The 24,442-nt window shown below is 45.6% G+C and overlaps 2 protein-coding genes across 2 annotated transcripts; both read right to left on the reverse strand.

The window, feature by feature from the left end:
• Positions 1–248: 248 nt before the first annotated feature.
• On the reverse strand, positions 249–7,560 carry mrpl48 (mitochondrial ribosomal protein L48). Its single transcript, XM_056575545.1, has 8 exons — positions 7,349–7,560; positions 6,526–6,587; positions 6,383–6,414; positions 6,223–6,308; positions 5,654–5,823; positions 3,974–4,076; positions 3,478–3,567; positions 249–3,015 (listed from the first exon to the last, which is right to left on the reverse strand). Exons 1-8 carry the CDS (start codon positions 7,367–7,369, stop codon positions 2,932–2,934), a joined length of 648 nt encoding a protein of 215 aa, XP_056431520.1. The 5' UTR covers positions 7,370–7,560; the 3' UTR covers positions 249–2,931.
• Positions 7,561–7,642: 82 nt separating this feature from the next.
• zgc:92594 (uncharacterized protein LOC436996 homolog) lies at positions 7,643–13,979 on the reverse strand. The gene is made up of 8 exons (XM_056575544.1): positions 13,415–13,979; positions 12,105–12,772; positions 11,468–11,576; positions 10,751–10,846; positions 9,985–10,218; positions 9,609–9,631; positions 9,109–9,257; positions 7,643–9,009 (listed from the first exon to the last, which is right to left on the reverse strand). The coding sequence occupies exons 2-8, from the start codon at positions 12,770–12,772 to the stop codon at positions 8,750–8,752; spliced, it is 1,539 nt and encodes a 512-aa protein (XP_056431519.1). The 5' UTR covers positions 13,415–13,979; the 3' UTR covers positions 7,643–8,749.
• Positions 13,980–24,442: the final 10,463 nt, after the last annotated feature.

Raw genomic sequence — 24,442 nt, forward strand, 5'->3', positions numbered from 1 at the left:
ATGTTCTCCATTGTTGTTATGTGGGTTCTGTCCATGTGTGGGTTACGTAGGTGTTGTTTGCGTCGCGTACAAAAATACGTCACGGCCCTTTCGCGCAGACGACCCCGCCCACGTCCCGGAGGTACTATTTGCGGTGGAAAAGCACCCGCGCTGCTACCGTGTCGAGTCGTGTCGAGTCGTGTCGTGTCGAGTCGAGCTACATGTGCGGTGGAAAAGCGGCATAACACTACTAATAATTGATATCCAAGTGATAAAGTGATCTTTAAATCTAACTGCAAAGTGTCTAAATCCGAAGCCTGATTCTGAAATGAATGATTTCATTTCAAAATACCCTGCACACACTGTAACCATCTGAGGTCAAGGTGGTGCTTCGATTTGGCTGCAAACATGCAATTTTGTATAGTGATGTCAATATCTTTATCGATAAGTTTTGCAAAATTTAATTTAAATAACAGGAAGAACAGAATTGAAATAGATAAACCCCTGCACTATTCTAATTCTTAATGGTCTCAATGCTGTCTTCAAGGACAACATATTTGCATACCTACTTGTTTACTCTCAAATGTCAGATAAGCAGCACGACCGGGCAATGCGAGAACTATTGTTTGTTTGTGTTCAGCTCGAGGCGCAGTTGAGAAGTCAGGGGATATCAGATTTCCAACTCAGCTGGAAGAGCGACATCCGTCGTCAGGATGAGATAAATGAGAATCCTGCAGCTGAGAGCCACAGTCTAGGTCCCTGAGAAGATAAGAACTGAAATTGGTTTGTTCTGATGATAACTTGAAATACATATTGCAAATAAAAGTGGTATAAAACGACACTGTCTATTTCTGACCTAGATCAACTTTAAACTACTCTCTGGCTTTCTTTATTATTATGACGTTGTGATTAACAATCAATGCTGATTTGATACTTTATTTATTTCCAAAGCCCAAATATTTCTCTCTCATAGGTTCTTTGGCATATTCAGATTGAAAGTCGCATTGAGCTGCACATTTGAAGCAGCATACCTTTAACTTCTCTTTCCTTGCAGAATTTTGACTGACTGAAGCAACATACCACCTACGTACATGCATACACACATGCGAACACATGGATACATACACATGCACAGTATTTGCATGTGTATGGAGATGAGGAGCTTAATATTACTATGCCCCATTCCCGAGCTTTGCATGTTTGTCTGGTGTTCTTTTCTGTGTTTTTTGTTTTCACGTTATATTAGATCTACCGAGTGCATCCCTTGTAAAGTTATTTGTTACTTAGCCTACTTTTTAAGTAATAATTGTATTTAATTACTCAATGTTAGCGGTTAGCGGTTGGCAGGGAGGCAGGTAGGACCCAATCGCAGACAGTTCAGGTAAAACATGCATGTCCAAAGTCCGGCCCGCGGGCCAATCTTGGCACGGGGCTATATTTTATATGGCCCGCGGCTCCATTAAGAAAATGTATTATTTATTGCCCGCCAGCCCGCCACCGTTGCAATTTCTCTTTTCACCACATGGGGGCAGCACCATTCTGGCACTAGCCACATCCGCGACCCCCATGAACCTGACCCCTCCCCCCCACGGGTAGGCTAGTAAGGGTTAGCAATGGACGTATTCCTACAATCAACTCATACATTTAAGTTATCTTGATTGGGCTTTATTTTCATTAGTGAATAAATGTAAGTACAACTCACTAGTATATCAGTTAAATCAAACTATACATTTAAGTAATCTTGATTGGGCTTTATATTCAATCAGTTCATAAATGTAAGTATAACTCACTAGTTTTTTAGTTGCATCAACAAAAATAATTATGTTACTTATAATGCTATTTAAGTTTAATCAACTATTGAATTTATGTAGTATTGAATCGAGGTTAAGTTATGTCACCTAACGGTTTCAAGTAATATTGACTGAAGATGGAGTTGAGTCAAATAGCAAAATCTATTTAAGTTAACTTATTGTCTTAGTTGTCTTGACATACAATTTCAAGGCAGCATGGACACTCACATTTTTAAGTTGAAACAACAAGTTCGGGTTTACAGTGTATTTCTCACTTCTCGCTTGTGTGGTGTGATCTGGAAATTGTTAGACCTATTTTTTTTCACATGCATTTTTTATGGTCAAATTGTTGTTAGTTTACTATTGTTCTGAGTTAATGAAATTGAAGAAAAGACAATATTTTGATTTGACTGCAATTGTTGTAATACAGTTTATGTGAATTTGGTATGGTCAAAAAGTAGTCATGAAATCATACATGTCTTCTCAAATTAACTTCGACAGCTATTCCTCAATGCTTGTTCCTTGTGTGGTGTGATACCAGTTGTGAAAGAGCCTTTTTTTCTTCTAGCATTTGTTATTGTCAAATTGAAGTCTATTGCAATGAAGAAATGCGGGAGGGGGGGCTTGGCCCTTTTCAGGGGGTGCTGTCTGCAAGTCTGAGTCCCAGAGTACATTTGTAAATTGCACTCGTTCAAGGAAGGCCCTCCATCAGAGCTTTGCTAGCTGTGCCCAGAGACGATCCCAGGGTAAGCTATGAAGACCCTCTAGAAGCCGGTCACAAGGTGTTCCAAACAGGAAAGGGGAATTGAACCAATCTGTGCTGACCGGCCTCATACACGCGGCGGCCACCTTAGTTCTAAACGCTAAACCGCCCAATAGCCGTTCAAACTGTAAGGTAACGCAACCACGTAAAAGCAGTGCGATGAGCGGAGAACGCAAACACCACAGACGACTCGAGGGAACCATTGTTTCGGGAGTCAGTACAATTTATTCAACAATCACAACTAGTCACCATCAATACATAACCACAGGGGCGCACAACAACAACATGGGGAGCAGGAGGGAAGAGGAACGAGGGGAATACTGGGAGTTCATTTTGCTGAGGCGGGGTGTGTCGTGTTACGGGTGTTGCCGGGGCGACGGAGGATGTTCCTCAGGACGGTCAGTCCCGCTGGTTCACCTGCGCCATGAGACCCTCCAGCTGGGGTCGCGCCTTGAAGCGCTCCAGGAAGTCTCTCTCCACGTGCTGAAGGGGGGGGGGGGGGGGGGGGGAGGTCAGTACAGCCACGTTAACACTCCATTAGAGGGCTCATGTCATGCCACCAGGTGTGGGTGTGATTAGCTGGTACAAGGCGTTTGAAAATCATTCCTTCCCTGTGCCATAATGACATCACAAGTGGGCGTGTCCACCTAGATGTACGCTGGATAGATCAGTCTACCAGCCTACCCAGTGGACCGTAGCAAACGTTGCTCATCTATCCCTCATACTGTATATCTGGGTGGATACGCCCACTAGTGATGCCACAACGGCACAGGGAAGGAATGATTTTCAAATGGCTCGTGCCAGCCTTATAAGGAAGGAGGTCATCCTCAACGTCCAATCATAAACGAGGACGCTCACAGAGGGCGGGAGGGACAGCGGTGGGGTTAGGGGTGTTCCCACTCCCAGGCGATTAAAGGGTACTGGGTTGGACGTGTACACACTCACCTCCTTGACTGAAAGCTGAACGCCTTCCGGTTGGTTCTGGAGAACCACGTCCATGAAGGTGGGGCATAAGGTGGCGTTCATGCTGCTGATCTACAACAGGGAGATATAATATAATATATATATATTATAATAATAATATAATCGAGTTGAAACCATTTATTTTATTTTTATTTAAGTATATATTTTTTTATTATATACTTATTCTTATTACATACTTATTCATTCAATGTTTTTATAGAATTTGCAATAATGAACAGCTGGATACGTTTTTTGTACATTCTATTTAATTTTAACTTTTTCTATAGGGACATTTTTTCTATAGGTGAAATAACAGACATTTTGTCTCTTTTTCTTGATTTCAATATTGACCAAAATAATCGTGATTATGATTTTTTCCATAATGTAGCAGCCCTAGCATAATGTGCTTTTGAAATAAGGCCTCTTCCTTTCCTGCTTTGCGATGCCTGTAAAGTGTCTGCTGAGGAGTCGGACCCACCTGGACGATCCTCTCGTGCGTCTTGAGGAGGGCGTCGATGTACATCTTGGTACCTTGCTCCTGCATCAGCATGACCTCTGTGCTCTTTGTTGGTAAAGCGTAGCTGCACGTGGAACATAAACTGAACGTTCACACTTTCGGGTCGACAAGGGTTACACTTTAAAAGGGTGAGGATTAGCCGTTACAAGACGTTTGGAAAATCTGCCTCTTCTGACATCACAAGTGGGCGTGTCCACCTAGATGTATGAGGGACACATCTAGGTGGACACGCCTACTTGTGATGTCAGAAGAGGCAGATTTTCAAAACAGCTTGTAATGGCTAATCACACTCGTACCATGTGGTATAATATGTCAGCTATAACAACGACAGAGCTATTGGATTTGGAAAGAATGTTGTGGTTTGATTGGCCACAACTATCCATTCCAAAATCTACCTTATGGTGATATCGTTTTTTTAATGGCTTGTAATGGATTAACAACATCACACCTGACGGTATGATAGTTGCCCTCCAAATGATAATTCTTGCTGGCCAACAACAAACTGGTGAAACTTCTAAATTGACAGTAGCAGTAACAGGTAGCAACATATACACATGACCAATATAAGGATTCACAGATAACAGTATTAGAGTACAACAACCAAACACCAAAAATAAAAAACACAGGGACAGCCCCACCTCTGGGTGAAAACAGATAATTGCAATGGCCGTTTCTGATAAGAGATGTCCCCTAGCCAAGCCAGGTACTCGACCAGTGACGTACAGACATCAAATTCGGCCAAGAAGAGGAACTAATATCACAATGTCCGATCGTTGGACACTCGTCCATAGAGGCCTGCCGGGTGCCAGCGGGATCCTTCAACCTGTTGTGGCCTGTTACGGTGAGTACGACTGGATGCCTGCATATCCCAGTGACTGAATGGCGGGACCCTCCTTACGGTTAACCGGCCCGCACCCCATTTTAAATGTTTTGCCTGTATGTATGGATGTACCTATGCATGCATGCATGTATGTATTCACCTATGCATGCATGCACGTACATACATGCATAGGTACATACGTACGTCACCCTTCCTCTACTGGCCTAGTTTACAAGAGCAGCAGACAGTTGTCTGGTTGTTGTAGCCACTGGCTGTCCAGTCAGAAGACGGACCTCCTCTTCTTTGTGGAGACTCTTCAAGCCTTCTCCCCACGTGAACTCTATTTCCTTATTTTTCTCTCTCTCTCCCTTCCTCTCACACTCTCTCACCCTCTCCGTCATCCAGATCAATTTGATTCAGCCAACAGACAGAAGGCTTTTTGTGTTCCCCTGTTGTCTCTCTCTAGCTTTCTACATTCATACGTACGCCGGACGTACGTACGTACGTACGTACGTACGTACGTACGTACGTACGTACGTACGTACGTACGTACGTACGTAGGTATGAATGTATGTATGTATGCACGTATGTACGCCAATTATGGCACCCTTTGCACTCCTGATCATCCCTTGAAGGAGGGATCCTCCGCTCTGCGTTCCTCCTCTAGATCTCTTCCTTGCTGATGAAGGGAGTTTCTTCTTGCCCTCTGGGGGGGCTGGGGTCTGGGGGGTTTCATACATACAGTATATGGCCTGTTAAGCCCTTTGAGTCTGTGCGTGTGATTAAGGGCTAAACAAATAGAATTGAATTGAATTCCAAACCTTTCCGACACCCTGACGCCGAGCCGGTTGCAGAGGTTGTGGATGTACTGGGAGTAGTGCTCCACCACCGTCATGTCGTAGCCCGACACCTTGACGCTCAGAGAGCCGTACTCCGTGGCGGTGGATCCCCGGATGGGCTTCATCTGAAGCTTGTCCCGCTTCTTCCTGGGCTGAAAACAAAACGGGTCAGACTTTCAGCACTTTTCATGCAACGCTGCAACACAAACAAGTGTGTAACAAGAGGAAACACAGGTGAAATAACAGGTGAGTCCAAGTCACGTAACATTTTGAAGTTTTGACTCTCTGTATCTTTTTTCAAAGCATTTCATGTTATGCTTTGAAAGTTATTCAGAGGCACTTGAAACATCACTTTTTTTCAAGTAGATTCATATTTTTAGGGTGTGTATTGTTTCAAACACAAAGATCCACACTCAAAAGTGTCCTCACGCATCGCAAAACAACAATACCACTGCAACATAGGAGAGCACAGCAGAATCATTGAAACACAACACATTCCCAGGCATCACTTCAGATGGGGAAGCTCTGTAACCCTATACAAAATAACTCACCACTTCTTTGGGCAACAGATATTTCCACCTGCCGATGCCATGTGTTGGCATCGTTCTGTAGTGCCTCTCATTCGTAGGAGCAAGTCCTGCAGAGAAGACAATATACACATAAATACCATGCATAGCCAAATAGTTAACGTTTCTTCCTTTGTATACTTACTGCAAAGAGGGGCAGGCAAAGATGATGTGACCCTTAAAAAAAGAATAGAAAACAAAATAAAGAATAGTTTTTCAGAAATCAAACAAAATTTCAAACATATTTAATCATATCATGTAAATTAAGTGGGAGAGAAAACACCTCACCTTTGTAATAAAGCTGATGCTTGATTGGTCAAAATTGATTGTTGTGTGAGGGACACCTGCAACTGGAAGAAACCAAAAACACACTCAATGTGTTAAAGCTAGTATACGTCAGTCCTATGTCGGCGTCTTCACATAGTGACTTTAATTGTCGGTGACTTCACATAGCCTAGTTTGGCTTTTAATCAAATTTACCTGTGCCAGGAGGCGATTTGTATGATCTTCCCTACTCTGATTTTCTTAGCCTGACGATTATGTTAATCACGTACTCCGATGAAAGAACAGTTAGATTTGACTCTTTTGCAGTCTTCTGCAAATTATACATTCGAACTTTGGCCTCGGGTTTTCTGTCTAAAAGCCCTTTTGGACAGAAAGCCTTTAGGAGGTCAAGTGTCGTATTATAAAGTATAGTATAAAGTGAAAAACCATAAGCAGGGAGGCAACACCAGTACTTGGTTAGGGTTAGACAACACAACTACTAGGTTAGGAGAAGGGCAGATCATGCATAAGCCATCCGAGGAAACAAAGTATCGCTGCCGGGATAGTTCAGCAAAGTTCAAACTTTTCAAATTCATCTTTCGTCGCCCACAGAATTGTAATGAGTAGAACCGACGGTATGATACAATATATAACGTTACTGGGCTATTCGACCACAGAACCATGAAGGGGAGACGTCTACATATGCTGATAGTATTAACGGTAAGCTAAGCATGAATTTCTTGAAGTCTGTTCAAAACCAGCCCTCACAAGCGTAACAGTATTAGGCACTGGTCTGCCAGCTCTATTTTGACCTCTAACAAGGAACAAGAAACGGTGACCACGGTACCTGTCGGATGAGCAGGCTCATGGCTTCAGACACGGGCTTCCCTGTTGTCCCCACAACTATGAGCTCACTCAAGGTCAATGTTCTGTTATCAAAGTTGCATTATCCAGGTACTGAGCTGTCCACGAACCATGCACAGGCATCGCCGAAAAGCAACAAGCTGAAGCGCGTACGTCTGCAATTCCGTCCGTGTGCGCGCATTGGTTGAAACATTGGCTGCAGCCTTTGGTTCCTTCTTGTGGTATAATAACCTTGTGTATAAAACCAAAATAAAATATATGAAAGCTCCCAAGTTGTTCTTGAAGGACAGTTGTGATCATTCAAACGCTTTATTTGAGAATGGTTTCAATACAGTACCTTACAGTATTATTAGTATTCAAACAAATAAGCTCCTGTATTAAAGTGCAAAACCCTACCCTCACCTTTTTTTTAACATAGTAACTGCATAGAACCGATTCACTTTGAAAGAGAATGCCAGCCATCTATATATAGATTTCTGAAAATACAGTGCATAAAAATTGAGGCCAAGCAAATTATACATTTCCAAATACCTGGCATGCACACAAGCACATATGATGAATATGTAATTGAGATGTATGTGTTAGTGCTTAGGTGGCATTGTTATCTCAGTAAGAATAATTTGAATTATTGTTTGCTACATCTATATAGGATTAAAAAAAATTTGAGTAATTTACTAGGAAATTGAAATGAATATTTATTTCACACATTTTTTTGTTGCTTATCCTGTTAATAGAGCAAAGATGTAGAATAGGTAAATACAAACTTTTAAAATGTTTTGTTCTGTAGTATATAATATAAAAAAGTGAATAAATACTTAATTTACTAGTATATACTGTATATATATTATCTTATTTGCATGTCATAAGCATAAATATAAACAAAATAATAATTTCAAACTTTTGAGCTTGTGTGGTATTTCCTTAAAATACCCATCGGCAGCATTATACTCAAATACATTCCCATTTAAACATGCACGTGTGTGTGTGTGTGTGTGTGTGTGTGTGTGTGTGTGTGTGTGTGTGTGTGTGTGTGTGTGTGTGTGTGTGTGTGTGTGTGTGTGTGTGTGTGTGTGTGTGTTTTGAGCCTTAAGTTGGCAGAGGCAATGATTTTTGCAAAATAAGACTGGTAACAAATATTACAATAAAAAATAAATAAATAAACACAAACCCAAAACACATTCAAACGCCCCATCACACGCCAATATTTATATCAATCTTCCAATAAAGGACTGAAGATTCCGTTGCAGCATTCCGAGAGTTATCCAAAGCACACAGCTGCGTGTGTGGTCATGGCGATGCATGCTGATTTGTTAACAGGCCCTTTGCTGTAGTGACCGAGGGCTGACAACAGACTACATAAGTGAACCATAGGCCCCACCTCTCCTTAAACCTCCTCCTCCTCCTCCTCCTCCTCTTCGCCCTCCTCTTCTTCGTAGTCCTCCTCTGGGCTGTAAAGGTCGTCGGCCGAGTCGCTCTGGTCCTCCTCCTCTTCCTCCTCCTCTGCCTCCTCCTCGCCCTCGCTTCGGTTCTCATCGCTGCTCTCGTCCTCTTCGTCGTCGTCTTCCTCCTCCGTCACCTCCTCCTCCTCCTCCTCCTCCTCCATCCCCTCCTGCTCTCCTTCCTCGCCTGCTTCCGGAAGATGCCCTGAAGAAGAAAACGGTCAAAGGTCAAAGGTCGTAGCCCACAACTCCTCCAAGTCCCCCGGCACCACTCGTCTAACTGGCCCCGCCCGGCTGTGCTTACGGAGGTGCTCGACGGCGGTGATGATGAGCGACTGGAGGGTCACTTCCAGGAACTGAATCATCTCCCGGTTCATGGCGTCGCCGAGGGCATCCGTCTCCATGTCCACGTACTCAGGGTAAAACATGTTCCTCCTCAGCTGACGACGGCACCTGGACACACAGAGCGTTTTAAGGAAGATCCCAGGAACAAACACACGCCGTGCACGTCAACGCCAACCTATAGTAGTGTGGCAGATTAGGTTCATCCCAAATCCTGCTTGAGCAAAAATTACGAACACAGAGGCATGCAAATGCTCATCGTATGACCCTGAATCATGCAAACCCCGGATCAAACCAACGCTGAATCTCGCTAACCATAAATCAACCTTACCCTGAATAAGGCGAACCCTGAATCCGACTCACCTTGAAATAAAACGAATACTGAATCATGCTAACCCGCAGTCCTGCTCATCCTGGGTCAATCTAAACCAGCCAGAAAATTAAGGTAAGTTAAATACTTACTGCTTCCTTGTCGTTTTGTATGCCTAAAGAAAATAAAGAGCATTGTAAAGTTTAATGTCTGATAGTAATATGCCATGTTATAGAATTTAAACAAGGGTGAAACAAGTGCAAAGCTAAATACAGGCAACCGATTTGTTAAATAGTAATAGATATCCCAATAGAAGAGACAACCCTACTTTGATTGTTGACTTGGGGTGAAAGCAGAACAAGACGGTGCCTTATAAGGTGTATATATTGGACGGGTTAAGTTAAAACGACGGATGTACTTTATGTTGTTAAGGACCCACTTGAAAACGAGATGGGTTCATCTCAAGGGGTTAGTCCTAATAAATACTAATTGGATGGCTGTGTGGGCGGCCGGGTGCGTCCGTCTTGCCTGGATGAAGCGGAAGGGGTCGTTCTCCAGCAGCAGGGTCTCCATGCCGCAGCGGACCCCCTGCAGCCGGGCCTGGTCCTGGCCCACGCGCTGCAGGTTCTTCTGGATGACCCGGCGGTTGGCGTCGCTGTGGCCCTGGGCGCAGCCCCGCAGCTGGCCCATGAAGCCGTCCACCTTGGCCTTCAGCTCCGCCCCCAGCACGGCGAGACACTGCTCCGAGTCCTCCGAGAACTTCTGCATGGAGGGATGGGTGGCGGATGGGTGGGTGAGGGTGGGTGGGTGGGGGTGGGTGAGGGGTGGGTGAGGGATTGATGGTTAGTTGGGGCGGGGTTGAAGGTGGGATGGACAGACACATAAATGGATGGAGAGATTCAGAGGGATCAAGTCGGATCATAAACACATTCTATACTTTAAAATGCCCATTTGGGCTACCAGGGGTGCGGTTCTAAACTCGATCTGCGTGTGACGTCACAACCGGGAGTGTCTCCCCATGTGGACATCACAGGTGGGAGTGTCCACCCTTGTGTGACATCACAGGTGGGAGTGTCTCCCCATGTGTGACATCACAGGTGGGAGTGTCCACCCATGTGTGACATCACAGGTGGGAGTGTCCACCCTTGTGTGACATCACAGGTGGGAGTGTCCACCCTTGTGTGACATCACAGGTGGGAGTGTCCACCCTTGTGTGACATCACAGTTGGGGGAGTCCCCCCCGTGTGTGTTCACATGGGGGGTGCAGGGAGGATTCCAGATGGCTGGCTCTTACCCGGTTCTGTCGCTCCTTCTCCCTCTGCTCATGGACCTTCTTCTCTGTGGTGGTGAACCTCCGCTCCAGACGGTACAGCTGTTTGTCCAGAGACTCCTGGGCAGGTCACAATCACACCCACTTAACACGTGGAAATAGGACTTGAAAATAGCAAAAACGCCTCCAATTCATAGGCAAGGGACTGCTTCACAGGTCCTTTATTCACCTCTTTGTCTCTCTCTCTCTCTCTCTCTCTCTCTCTCTCTCTCTCTCTCTCTCTCTCTCTCTCTCTCTCTCTCTCTCTCTCTCTCTCTCTCTCTCTCTCTCTCTCTCTCTCTCTCTCTGTCACAGTCACTCACACACACAAACACATTGTCTCTCCCTCACACACACCACTGACAATAGGCTAGCCATTCACAAGGATTCCAGATGAATCACACTAGATTTTGCACACCACACAACTAGAAGGTCACACAAATATGTATACACACACATACACACACACACACTTATCAGTTGATATCATTATTGAGCCATAATTCATATTCATTCCTGAATATTCATCGTAATTGAAGCGATTAGGGTTATTATGATTAGTAACTAAATCAATAAGTAAAATGCAAGCAGCGAAAGGCTGAGTTGAGGGGCCGGGCCGCCACTAGCATCATGCTGCGTGTGTGTGGAGGAGGCATCTCCCGTCCGCCCGTCCGTCCACCATCAGCTCATCAGTCCCCCTACCTTCAGGTCTCTGGCGGTGTTCCTCAGGGTCTTGATGCTGTGCCCCGCGTGCCCCCCCTCGATGGTGCAGGCGTTGCACACGCACACCTTGTCGTCGAGGCAGTAGTACCTACGGGGACAACCTATGGTCAGGCCCCGGGGTCACAACATGAGGTCAAGCCACGGGGTCACAACACGCAGGGTCATCCAGGGGCACATCCCTGAGAGGGCCCCTATATTTGTCTTTTTCAAATTCGATCCTTTTGTGTCCATCACAAATGGAGAAAGCCCGTCCATATATGCTGTATACATTTGATGTTGCAGGTTTTTATTTCACATGTTCTAAGGGTTAACGGTCGCTTATACGAACAGATCCACGCCTGATGATCTATAACCAGGCAGCATACAAAAACAACTTCACGACTACTTCACATGTCGCCTGGGCATCAGTCCCAGGCGACTACTTCACTGGGACTGATGCCCCTACAGACAGCTGGGGACGCTCACGGTGAACAGAAGCACAGAACAACTTCAGAAGCTGTGATTCCACAAGGATTTCCAGCCCTAAGGAAATGGGCATCCGCCACCCTTCTCAGATCAGATAAGCTAGAGAGCACTTTCGTGATCGTCTGGGGGGGGGGGGGGGGGGGTCTGGTACCTGTAGATCTCGTCGTGGCTCGGACACTTGCGGCTGCGGAGGTCGTCGAGCGGGTCGGTCAGCGGGTGCTCCCTGAACGCCGGCAGCTCAAGGTGGGGCCTGACGTGCTCGGCGCACATCGACACCTCGCACTTCAGACACGTCTTCACGGCGGGGGTCGCCACGGCGACGGTGGCGCCTTCGGAGGAGTCGCCCGAGGCCCCGCCCGCCCCCCCCGCAGGCTCCCCTTGCTCCCCGTTGACGACGGGTGGCTCCGCGGCTCCGGCCCCCGACGGCGGCGGACAGTAGTCGCACGGGACCGAGAGTCGAGAAGCCAGGCAGGGCAGAGCGGCCAAGGAGGAGCTGGAGCCCAGCGACGGTTCTCCCGACGTCATTGCCGTCGACGACGACGACGCCAACCTGCCGCGGCGGCGGAAGTCGTCGGCGATGTTGGCCAGCTTGAAGTTCTTCTGGAACTTGGCGGAGCAGCGGTGGCTCTCGCGGCACTCGGGGCAGCTGAAGTGGCCGCGTTGCGACGGGGCCTGGTGCTGCAGCCGGCGCAGGCAGCCCAGGCAGAAGTTGTGTCCACAGGGCAGCAGGCGGGGGTCCCGGTACACGTCCAGGCACACGGGGCACGTCAGCTCCTCCCTCAGCACGCTGCTGGACAGCTCCGGGTGGACACACGCCATCTTGGGGGCCGGGCGAGGGACATTTAAAGTACGATGGGAGAGAGAGAAAGACAGACAGAGACAGAGAGAGAGAGAAAGACAGACAGAGAGAGAGAGAAAGACAGACAGAGACAGAGAGAGAGAGAAAGACAGACAGAGACAGAGAGAGAGAGAAAGGGACAGAGAGAGACAGGAATGGAATAAGAAGCTAATAGGGGGCTGGGATATACAAAAACTGTACAAGTAACGAGTACAAAATATAGGTGTTGTAAACGACTCATGATCACCAAGCATAGTTTCTGTAGCCGAGCTGTTGCCATTGCGAGTTCTTTCGTTGGCATCACATGATAAGCAGTGCCACATTAGTGAAGCTAGTAAACTCTTCTAAAACAATTATTACAATGATTGTCTTCATTAATCTACTCAAAAATGTTCTGATATAATTACAACCACAAAACAGTACATCCGGCATAAGTGGAACCGTGACTTCCATTATGAATGAGTTATAGCGTTAATTTCCAAACGATGGGACAGTGGTTTTATTCTGATTCAAACAACATTGATACTGAATCACGTAAGATTTATTGACGTGGCCTCGTGTTAATACTGACTAAATACCTGTGAACTGAAGTAGATTATCTCTGAAACTAATCACAAACTCACCTTGCTCGTCTCTGGTACCTGCGGGGTGTTTCAGTCATCGGGCCTTTGTTTCTACCTCTGGTGTTTTCGGCACATGTGAGGTCGACCACTGTGTGTACGAGGTGCGTAAAGGTGTGTGGATCTGTCCACGGGACTAATGAGCGGAGGACCACAACACGAAGAGCTGCTGGATTGTACACAGGACGGTCTGACGTCATTTTAATGCGCTTCCCGACGCTATGTTGCTATGGTGATGGTGCGTTGAAGTTATAAGTCATCATTCACGCCAAATTGGGGAAGCATGCTAATAAACTTACTTTAAAAAATGAAGGTTTAGGAGGGCAACTGAAATAATGTAAGAGCAGCACACACAATCATTCTGTTCCCTCCCCTCGACTACTTTGAAATATAATAAATTACTATTTGATGAATTGGATGTTGTCGACCAATATAGTACAAGAAGAACAAAAGCAGTCCTATTTAATATGTAGCCAATCCCAAAACGCAATTTTAACAATAATGATGATCTTTCTAATCGTAGTCTTGCGTCCCACATGGTATGAACGCAGCATTATGTCCTGTGTACAGTCCGAACAATGAAGACCAATGAATGGCTGAACTGAACAATGACTTTAACACTAACGTTTACACATGTTCAGTTCGAAAACGAGTGAGGTTTAAGGACATTGCACATAGAAGGATGTATTCAACAGCAGCTGATGGGAAAATGGTATCGTCTTTGAGTCCATGAGCACACCTCAGCAAATTGGTGCTCATTTTATCTAATGTAGAGTAGACCCTGCATTCAAAAAGTATCTGCACCCCATGACTTTTGCCTTAGTTCATCTTTTTACATGGCATAAATAGCCCCCAAAAATAAATCTTCTTGAAAAATATCCTCATTCATTTGTCCAGTACAACACAAACCCACACGCACATAGGCCTATACACACACACACAGACACACGTGAGTTTATACAATGTGCAACATTTACTTTGCAAACCATTGTCAATTTGTTTTGTAAATCCTGCTTTTAACATTTGCGTCACATAGGTCCTATCCCATGGCTTAAATTAGGCCTACAAGAGAAAAAATGACAATAAGTATTTATATGTAGGCTACATATAAGTGTGTGTTTTAACCCTCATAAGGTGTTCGGGTCTGTGGGACCCGTTTTCAGTTTTTAGCTTTATAAAAGTGATACAAATAATTATTTTTTTGAACTAAGATTCATTGGCTTTGTCTCATTTTCTGTGAGGAACATGAATCAGAAAACATTTTCAAGGACCCCCCCCCTGTATACCCCCCCATCACATTTATATTACACACAGGGTGTTCGGGTCTAAGTGTGGAAATCATAGGTTCTGTGCACCCTCATATTTTCCCTTTCTCCTCTGTGTGTGTGTGTGTGTGTGTGTGTGTGTGTGTGTGTGTGTGTGTGTGTGTGTGTGTGTGTGTGTGTGTGTGTGTGTGTGTGTGTGTGTGTGTGTGTGTGTGTGTGTGTGTAGAGTAAAGCAGGTGAATGGGCCCTTGGTGTGAGCACCCACAGTCTGTGCACCCACTGTTCCCGCACAAGGTTGCAACATTGGAGCACCCAAAACTATCTACACCCATATTCCCACACATTTCACCCTCTGTCTTGCGGGAACCAAGCTTGGGGATCTGACACTATAAAAAATCCCTGTCAGCGTGGTTCCATACCAACTGATCAAGATGGCAAAGCGATTCTCTGTTCAGACTGCCTTACAGTTGATATTTGAAGAGACAGAGGGTTTTGATGGTGATGCTGAGGAAACAGTTTCAGAAAGTGAGGATAACATTTCTGAAAATTCAGAGTCTGACACTGAGTTTGAAGAGTGGGATCAGCATCAGCCAGCTCCGAAACGTAAAAGACAAATACACAATATACATAATACATAATAATATAAAACACAATATACATGCAACCAGTGCAAAAAATACATATGCAATACACACACAGTGAGACTCTGCCCCTCATGTGTGGTATAGACTGATACGTATAATGGCTGTGTTCAAAGGCTTTAATGTGTTGTTCAGACAGATGTTATTGAGTATGTTTCAATTTCTAATGATGTTGATAATTTCCCAGTTATGCCTGTTTTATGATGCATTTCCTTATTTTATTACATGCTAATACGAAAATAAACAAAAACGAGTGGCACCTCTATTCATAAATGTGATTTAACAAAGGTAAAGGGAACAAATTTAACATATGTATTGTTTATATTACTTGCAATTGGGTTGAAGTAACCATTTGGTGAGTATTTAAAAAAAAAGTTAGATTATGTTGAATTAAAAGGCCTAAAATGCAATGGGTCAACCAGACCCAGCAGCACCTCCTGTGTAACAAAAAAACGAACACCCTATGAGGGTTAAAGAATTATTATTTTTTGATAAATTATTCATCAAATTGCAACATAATTGACATGGCTGGCTGTTATATGATGAAACGCTCACCAAGGAGACGGACCGCGGAGACTCGCACATGAAACATGGTCTGATGGTCTATCAATGAATTGAATTTAAAAGTTACGCTTTAAGATTTAATTGAAAGATATTGACAGCTATATTGACGCCCTCAGCTCCTCTGGGAGACTTCCAGAGGCAAGGAGAACCACAGACACTAAACGGGATCCAGAGCTCAAAACAACATCCTACCTGTTGTAATGTTTAAGATAGTAGTTCTCTGTTGTACCACCAGGCGGGGCTCTACTATAAAGTGACACTGGCATTATGCATTTCCTTTGTTCTGTGAATGCACGAGTAAAAAGACCTGTGGATACTCTGTATGGCGACACTTCTAAGATTCTACATAAAGTTACATGGTGATACATCGTTCTCCGTTGTCCGTGTCTTTGGTCAGGTTACTACACTACCTGTTCACAGATGTTCCCTCTTCTGAATCCACTAAGCCTAACCAATAATACCTAGTCACAGACATACAGCGTTGTACTAAAATGCCAAATGCACAACTGGACCACAGCATTCCATTGACCTATCAAGTTCAAGTGCAAGTTAGTTCAATTTGCTTTATTTTGTACCCAAAGGTAGATTTCGTTTGCAGTACAGAGTCCTCATGCACACAAATATCCCTGTTCCCTGTTGTTGTTTTTATTCTGTTCTATAGCACTATTAAAAAAAGACATCCTCAGGGTTGAGCCTTAGATCTCAAGGTTACATCCAATATGGAAATAACTGATTTTCCTTGAGCCTCTGCTGTTCCTCTTATGCAAATATATTGTCCTTGAAGACAGCATTGAGACCATTAAGAATTAGAATAGTGCAGGGGGTTATTTATTTCAATTCTCTGTTCTTCGTGTTATTTAAATTAAATTTTGCAAAACTTATCGATAAAGATATTGACAGCACTAAACAAAATTGCATGTTTGCAGCCAAATCTACTTGTTTATTTATTTATTTATTTATTTATTAATGTGTTATTCATGATAATTGTGAAATAAAGAGACGGATTTCGGAGACCAAACAAGAGCAGTGCCGCTTCAGTCCTTGTAACACATGTTACCTGCTTTTCAGGGAGTCCGGTCTCAACACTCTATTTGTTACCCCCGTCCTGGCCACTTGGGACCGGTAACAAACTGTGGAGCATAACCACCACCTGTCAGCTCGATCCTCTTCCCACCTCCCTTGTCAAAGCATGTCTTCCGTCCATCTCCCCCATGATCACCAACATAATTAACTCCTCCCTCACTACTGGTACTGTACCCCCCACTCTCAAGCTGGCTGCCATCACTCCCATCCTGAAAAAACCTGGTGCTGACCCAACTGACCTTAACCATTACCCATCTCCAATCTCCCTTTCATCTCCAAAACACTTGAAAGGGTGGTTGCCGCACAACTACAGTCCCACCTCGACATTAACAATCTCCACGAACCGTTCCAATCTGGCTTCCGTCCAAAACACAGCACTGAAACAGCCCTAGTCAAAATCACCAACGACCTCCTCCTTGCAGCCGACTCTGGATTACTCACCATTCTCATCCTCCTCGATCTCAGCGCAGCATTCGACACCATCTCCCACCCTCTGCTCCTGGACCGCCTAGCTGGTATTGGGATCACTGGTGCTGCACTCTCCTGGTTTACATCCTACCTCACCGGCCGTCAACAATTTGTTCCACTAAGCAACCACAAGTCTGGGTGTTCAGGTGTCTCACTGGGTCAGTCTTGGGTCCACTCCTCTTCACCACTTACCTCCTCCCGCTGGGCACACTCCTCCGTCACCATGGGGTCCATTTTCACTGCTACGCTGACAACACACAGGTCTACATCTCCACCAAACCCACCGCTGCCATCCCCCCCACCTCCCTCATCACGTGCCTGGAAGAGATCCGGAGCTGGTTGAGCAGGAACTTCCTGAAACTCATGGAAACAAGACCGAGGCCCTGCTCATCGGATCCAAATCCACCCTCACTAAATCACAACACACCCCAGCTCCACTCATAATTATCGATGGATTCCCAGTACCCTTCTCCTCCAAAGTCAAGAGCCTCGGCGTCATCCTGGACAACACCCTCTCATTCGCACCCCATATTCACAACATCACCCGGACTGCATTCTTCCACCTCCGCAACATCGCCAGACTCCGCCCATCACTGACCCAATCCAGCACTGAAATCCTAGTTCACTCATTTGTCACATCACGCATAGACTACTGCAACGCCCTCCTCACCGGACTCCCCACCAAACTCATCAACAGACTGCAGATCATTCAGAACTCAGCCGCCCGGATCATCACCCGCACCAAATCATCTGACCACATCACCCCTGTCCTCATTCAACTTCACTGGCTCCCAGTACACTACCGTATCCAATACAAAACCCTACTCCTCACCTACAAAGCTCTCCACAACCTAACCCCCAGATATCTCTGCGACCTCCTCCAAGAATATACTCCCTCCCGCTCCCTCCGCTCCACCTCTGCTGGACTACTATGTATCCCCACATCACGACTCACTACAATGGGTGCCCGGTCATTCAGCTGTTCAGCACCCAGGCTCTGGAACTCCCTCCCCCCACACATAAAACAGTGAGACACCATTACAAATTTCAAGTCACAACTCAAAACTCACCTGTTCAAACTCGCACACAACGTCTAACTGATCACTGTTTTGATTGTTTTTTTGTTTTGTTTTGTCTTGTTTTTGTTTTATTTATTTCTTATTGCTTATGTTTATTTTTTTATTTTTTTATTTTTTCCACAATGTCTTGTTTTTTAAAAAATGTATGATGACTATATGCTCTGTAAGGTGACCTTGGGTGTCTTGAAAGGCGCCTCTAAATTAAATGTATTATTATTATTATTAAATCGAAGCACCACCTTGACCTCAGATGGTTACAGTGTGTGCAGGGTATTTTGAATTGAAATCATTCATTTCAGAATAAAATACTATCAGGCTTCGGATTTAGACACTTTGCATTTAGATTTAAAGATCACTTCATCACTTAGATATCAATTATTAGTAGCGTTAGTAGAAGTCTCATTTTGTTCCGAGAAAATTGTTACTTAAACTTTGTAGTTGGCACTAAGAGGTCACAACTTTAGTGGTCAAAGGTCAACTTGGGATCGGCTATCTGAACAAGGTCCGTCTCAGAGGGCTTTCAGGAGGTTGAGCTGGAGGTGAAACTTGGTTACGCTTGTTTTTCTAATTCTTATAGATACTCTGCACTCTTCCCTGTTCCCTGATGTGGTTTTTTATTATTTTCTACAGCACTATTAAAAAAAGATGGTAGCGACATTTACCTTTCTTTGGATAAAGGCATCTGCAAAAAGATGTAGATGTAACTATGAAGAAAGGGAAACACCCGTGAGATTGTTTCTGTAGTGACTCTAACCACATCCTCAGGTTTGAGCTTGAGATCCCAAGGTTACATCAATATGGAAATATCTGATATTTGCACTGTTCCTCTTGTGCAAATATGTTGCCCTTGAAGACAGCATTGAGACCATTAAGAATAAGAATAGTGCATGCGTTTATTTATTTCCATTCTCTGTTCTTTGTGATATTTAACTGAACTTTGCAAAACTTTTTTTAAATGATCATTTAAATTAATTTAAGTTTTTCTTAATTAAAAATAAGATGTATAGATACGAATATTGACGTCAGCCACAATGTCCACGTCATGAAACCTTATTTTGAAATGTTAAATGATGGCACTGGAAAGGCAGCATGATGGCACAGCACTGCTATTCATTCATTTTAGGAAAAATCTGTGTTAATCCTTTCTTGTAGTCCCATTTGGGACTACAAGCCCCAAAAGATCCTTGTACTGCCCCCTGCTTACCTAGGATCTGCATTTGGGCGGTGGATTCCGTTAGTGGTGGCAATGATGGTGCGGATAGGGGTGATGGTATTGCTACTGGTAACGGATGCGCACATCCTCATAGTGTGTGGAGGTTGTGCTTGTGCTGCAGGCATCAAGGGATACAAATATTATTTTGTATCTTGACGACCTGCTTGTCCTTAGCCACTCAGAAGAAGCTGCGAGAAGTGACAACATGACGGTGATAAACCATCGCTCTTTGTTACGGCTCCAGGATGTTAGCTTGCTACGTCTAGGGGGGAAGTAGGGGAACCATAACACATTTTACTGTTAGACTGACTGGGAGAACAACAAAACAGGGCACAACAGCAAACTAGGTACATAAGTGTGTTTATTTGGCGAGCGTTCCGCCAAGGGGAATAGGGAACTATAAGCGGAGCCAAATCAAAGAAAGCAAGATAAAGTGACAACTAACTAGTGCACACATACAACCTAGCTAATACATACAGAGGGTGGCCCCGCTTCTAACCTGATGTGATAACAGAGTAAATCTACGTGATGGTAGTGTAAACCCAAGGGTATCTTACCTATTCACCTAAACCCCTATGGCATCTCAAAAACAAAAGGCAACAATATCGATCCCAAATAAACGTAAAAAAACTGGAGCGCAAACAGCAAAGCCAGAGCTTCCTGTCGATAGTAGAATACCGTGTCTGGCACTCATTGAACTTCCGTAAGAAGTAGCAGACCGGATGGTCCAGACCGTTGGAATCCTCCTGGATATGAACGGCACCAGCACCTACATTACATGCGTCTACCTCCATCTTAAAAGGCTTCTCAAAGTCAGGAGCCACCAGAACAGGGGTACTACATAGCAGAGCCTTAACGGAAGCAAAAGCGTGTTGGCAATCTGGAGACCACGCAAACGGGACAAAGGGGCTCAACAGACTAGTCAGCGGGGCGACAACAGAGGAAAAATTCCTACAGAAACCACGATAGTAACCAGCCATACCCAAGAAGCAGCGCAGCTCACGCCGGGTGGTGGTCCCTGGGAGGCAGTGATAGCAGTCACCTTAGCCTCCACGGGGCGCACTTCACAACCTCCAACCTGTTTACCAAGGTAAGTAACGGTAGCCCAACCGAACTCACATTTTGCCAAATGCAGCGCCAAGGAAGCCCTCGCCAAACGCTGGAACACTGTTGTCAAGGTATTTACATGATACAACTTAAGCATGTTGGCATGGCAAATTCTTGACTTGCGCCTCCGATCTGGGGTCTGTATAACATAATCTGTGTCACTGAACTTCCGTCCCACACAATAAGGACCGGAGAAACGGGCAGAGAGAGAGAATCCGGGAATGGGCAGCAGAACTAGAACCGGGTCACCTGTCTGCAGTGAACGTGGGACAGCCTTTTCATTATACTGCTCCAGTGCAGAATCTATCTTTTGCATAGCAACCAGCTTAAGTTATCGGTAGAGGCAATGGGTCGAGACTATGGCCAGCACACTCAACGGCACTGTTTTTATCAGGCTGCGGAGGGTGCACAGGGGTAGAACCAGTAACCTCATTTACGTCCCCTACTGGGACAAGAAAGGAGTCAGATAGGTCAACCACATCACTCAATGTTCGGGACTGCGCCCGTGTGACAGCACCCACTGGAAAAATCCCAGGGAATCTCTCGGCTAACTCATCCTCAGTGTTAGCTTCGGGACAGTCCAATACCTCTAACATAGGCAGCACTCTGCCTCCAGCAATATCATTGCCCATGATAAACTGAACGCCTTTTACCGGCAGGTTATGACGTACCCCGACTTTGAAAATTCCACTGACTAAATCACATTTTAAATGTACCAGGTGCAAGGGGACTGGCACAAACCCCATCTCTATGCCCTGAACCAAAACACTGGAACCACAGAATGAATCACTTGACAATGGCACTACATCAGAGAGGATAAACGACTGGGCCGCCCCAGTGTCTCGGAGAATCTGAACCTTTTGCTGGTCCTTTGGATCACCGGTCAGTGACACGAGACCACTCAAAATGAATGGTTTGTAGCTGGGGTCAGGAAGGTCAGAAACGCACACAGTCGGCACAACTGCAACACAGCAAGAAACTGTACTCACCAATCCAACCCCCTTTGGTTGTTGAACGGGCGGTGGATGATTTCTCATACGAAGCTGACAGTCAGCAATTAAATGGCCAAGTTCATGACAATAAAAACACTCCCGTTCCTCCCTAAAGCGTAAAGGAAGCGAAACTGACTTGCGAAACTGACTGGTGGGAGAGGTAGCAAACACATGAGCGGGCTTGTGGGTCAGTACAAACTCGTCCGCTAACACAGCAGCCTGGGACAGTGACATCACTTTTTGCTCGTTCAAGTATGTTACTATTCGTTCGGATATACTATTCTTAAATTCCTCCAGCAGGACTAATTCTCGAATAGAGGAAAAATCTGTAGTTTTAGTGGCGGTGCACCACCGATCAAACAAGGTGGCCTTCTCTCGAGCAAACTCCATGAAAGTACGATCAGGAGACTTTTTGCAACTCCTAAACTTTTGTCTATTTGCCTCAGGCACTAACTCATACGCACGAAGAACAGTGGTTTTAACAATTTCGTAATCTAGACTGTCCTCCAACGAAATGGACGCCAACACCTCTTGAGCTTTACCAGATAGTTTACACTGAAGCAAGAGGTTCAAACACACCAAAATAAGAATCGATTTCCGATTCCCGGAACTGCGGAACCAAAGCCATTTGTTTAGTCACATCCAATGTGCCAAATGAGCTAGCTAGTGGAGAAGAGAGGGTGGTTTGGGTTGAACGTGCCGCACTTGCAGCCTCCAATTCCAACCTCCGTAGTTTCACCTCCTTCTCTGCCTCAATCCGTCGAATCTCCAGTTGGTGCTCACGCTCAGCTTGCCTCTCTCCACGCTCAGCCTCCATTTGCAAGCGGGCCAACCTTACTTTCAGACGGGCGTCCTGAGTCGACATTGATAAAGTAGGTGTCAACGGATTAAAGTGCGGTAAGGTAGCGGGTGGCTTAGCCTCTGCCCCAGCCTGCATGTCCACCCTGGCATCACTACAAGGAGAAGCCACAGTCACACCAAGCACCTCCTTGCCCACCAGCATATCCACGACACACTCCTTAAGTCTCGCTTTGAGCAGGGTCCCCTGAACTGCAAACTCAAAATGAGCCACTATGGCATATAAATCAGCCTTCCGGCATCTGTCAATTCGATCCATACACGGATCAGCCAAAAAGACACCCAAATCAAAAGCCTCCATAACGAGCCCTACAAAAACAACTACTGCCTATCCTATACACACAAACCAGCTACACTATGCGCACACCTGCATCGAACAACTCACAGCCAGCCCGACGTGGAGTCCTTCAATGAGGTTCCCGGACGAGCCCCCAAATATGTTATGGCTCCAGGATGTTAGCTTGCTACGTCTAGGGGGGAAGTAGGGGAACCATAACACATGTTACTGTTAGACTGGCTGGGAGAACAACAAAACAGGGCACAACAGCAAACTAGGTACATTAGTGTGTTTATTTGGCGAGCGTTCCGCCAAGGGGAATAGGGAACTATAAGCGGAGCCAAATCAAAGAAAACAAGATAAAGTGACAACTAACTAGTGCACACATACAACCTAGCTAATACATACAGAGGGTGGCCCCGCTTCTAACCTGATGTGATAACAGAGTAAATCTACGTGATGGTAGTGTAAACCCAAGGGTATCTTACCTATTCACCTAAACCCCTATGGCATCTCAAAAACAAAAGGCAACAATATGACACAGCCAACACACAGGCAGACAATGGCGTTTCAATGGAGACAAACAGGTGCAAGTTATCAAGGCCTGATGACACTGATTGGCCAGACAGCTCCCAGATTGGACAGGGGGTTGGACGATGGTGGAGGAACAGCCAATGGTGTGAGACCTACAGAGAATGAGAGGGGAGACACAGGAAAACAACCACACACGTAACACTCTTCCTTGGGTTCAGCCATCAACTGGGAAGAGCTCACCGCTCCCCAGCCGTCGGCTAGTCGATGGGAGTGTCCCTACTCGGCCACGATGACAGCGAGGCTCTAGCCTCTCCCGCTTTCACAGGAGCGTGACCGCACTGTCTATCATGCACCTGTTGGGGCTGATGGCAGCTGTCCACCCTGTGCTCCCCCTGCGTCTGCCCCTTGTGGTGTAGACCACATCGGTGGCTCTGTGTTGCCAGACCAGGAATATTGGGGAAGCCCCCTTCGCACTTCTCAAGGAGATTCTCTTCGAGTGACGTCTTACGTTGTGGTCTTTACGTACAACTCGTCGACGCATTGGGGTGGGACGTACCTCCCCACGTGGTCGGAAGCGAGTGGCTGACGCTCCCCACTGCACAAATAAATGTGCTAGGGCTCGCCATGGTTGAAAAATTGGTTATTTTCCTTTTCCTCACCTGGTGCCGCTATGTTCTGATCAGAACAGACAGGGTGTCATATCTGCTCAGCCCAGCCTAGAGTCCTGCATATCGTGGGCGCCCAGAACTTCAGGGCGCACCTCATGTCTGGCTGCAGTCCGGCTCAGAACGGCTCAGGTGGACCTTTCGCGTCCAGAGAGAACACTCATTGCCGGTTCTGGTTCTTTCTCAGCCATCACGATCTTCCCCGTTTGGGGTTAGACCCAATGGCACGCCCTCCTTAACCGCAAGCTCTCATGTTTGCATTCTCGCCACTTCAACTGCTCCATA

The sequence above is a fragment of the Gadus chalcogrammus genome, chromosome 17 (genome assembly GCF_026213295.1).
Source record: "Gadus chalcogrammus isolate NIFS_2021 chromosome 17, NIFS_Gcha_1.0, whole genome shotgun sequence".
NCBI lineage: Eukaryota > Metazoa > Chordata > Actinopteri > Gadiformes > Gadidae > Gadus > Gadus chalcogrammus.

Bases quoted from the DNA above. Each gene is read 5' to 3' on its own strand.
- zgc:92594 (XM_056575544.1), bottom strand. From the start codon at position 12,772: ATGGCGTGTGTCCACCCGGAGCTGTCCAGCAGCGTGCTGAGGGAGGAG. The intron at 9,258-9,608 runs GTAAGTATTTAA...CTGTGTGTCCAG, and splicing joins TACAAAACGACAAGGAAGCA to GTGCCGTCGTCAGCTGAGGA. The intron at 9,010-9,108 runs GTAAGCACAGCC...TTTCTTCTTCAG, and splicing joins CACCGCCGTCGAGCACCTCC to GGCATCTTCCGGAAGCAGGC.
- mrpl48 (XM_056575545.1), bottom strand. From the start codon at position 7,369: ATGAGCCTGCTCATCCGACAG. The intron at 6,588-7,348 runs GTACCGTGGTCA...GGTTTCTTCCAG, and splicing joins TGAGCCTGCTCATCCGACAG to TTGCAGGTGTCCCTCACACA. The intron at 6,309-6,382 runs GTAAGTATACAA...TCTTCTCTGCAG, and splicing joins TTTGCCTGCCCCTCTTTGCA to GACTTGCTCCTACGAATGAG.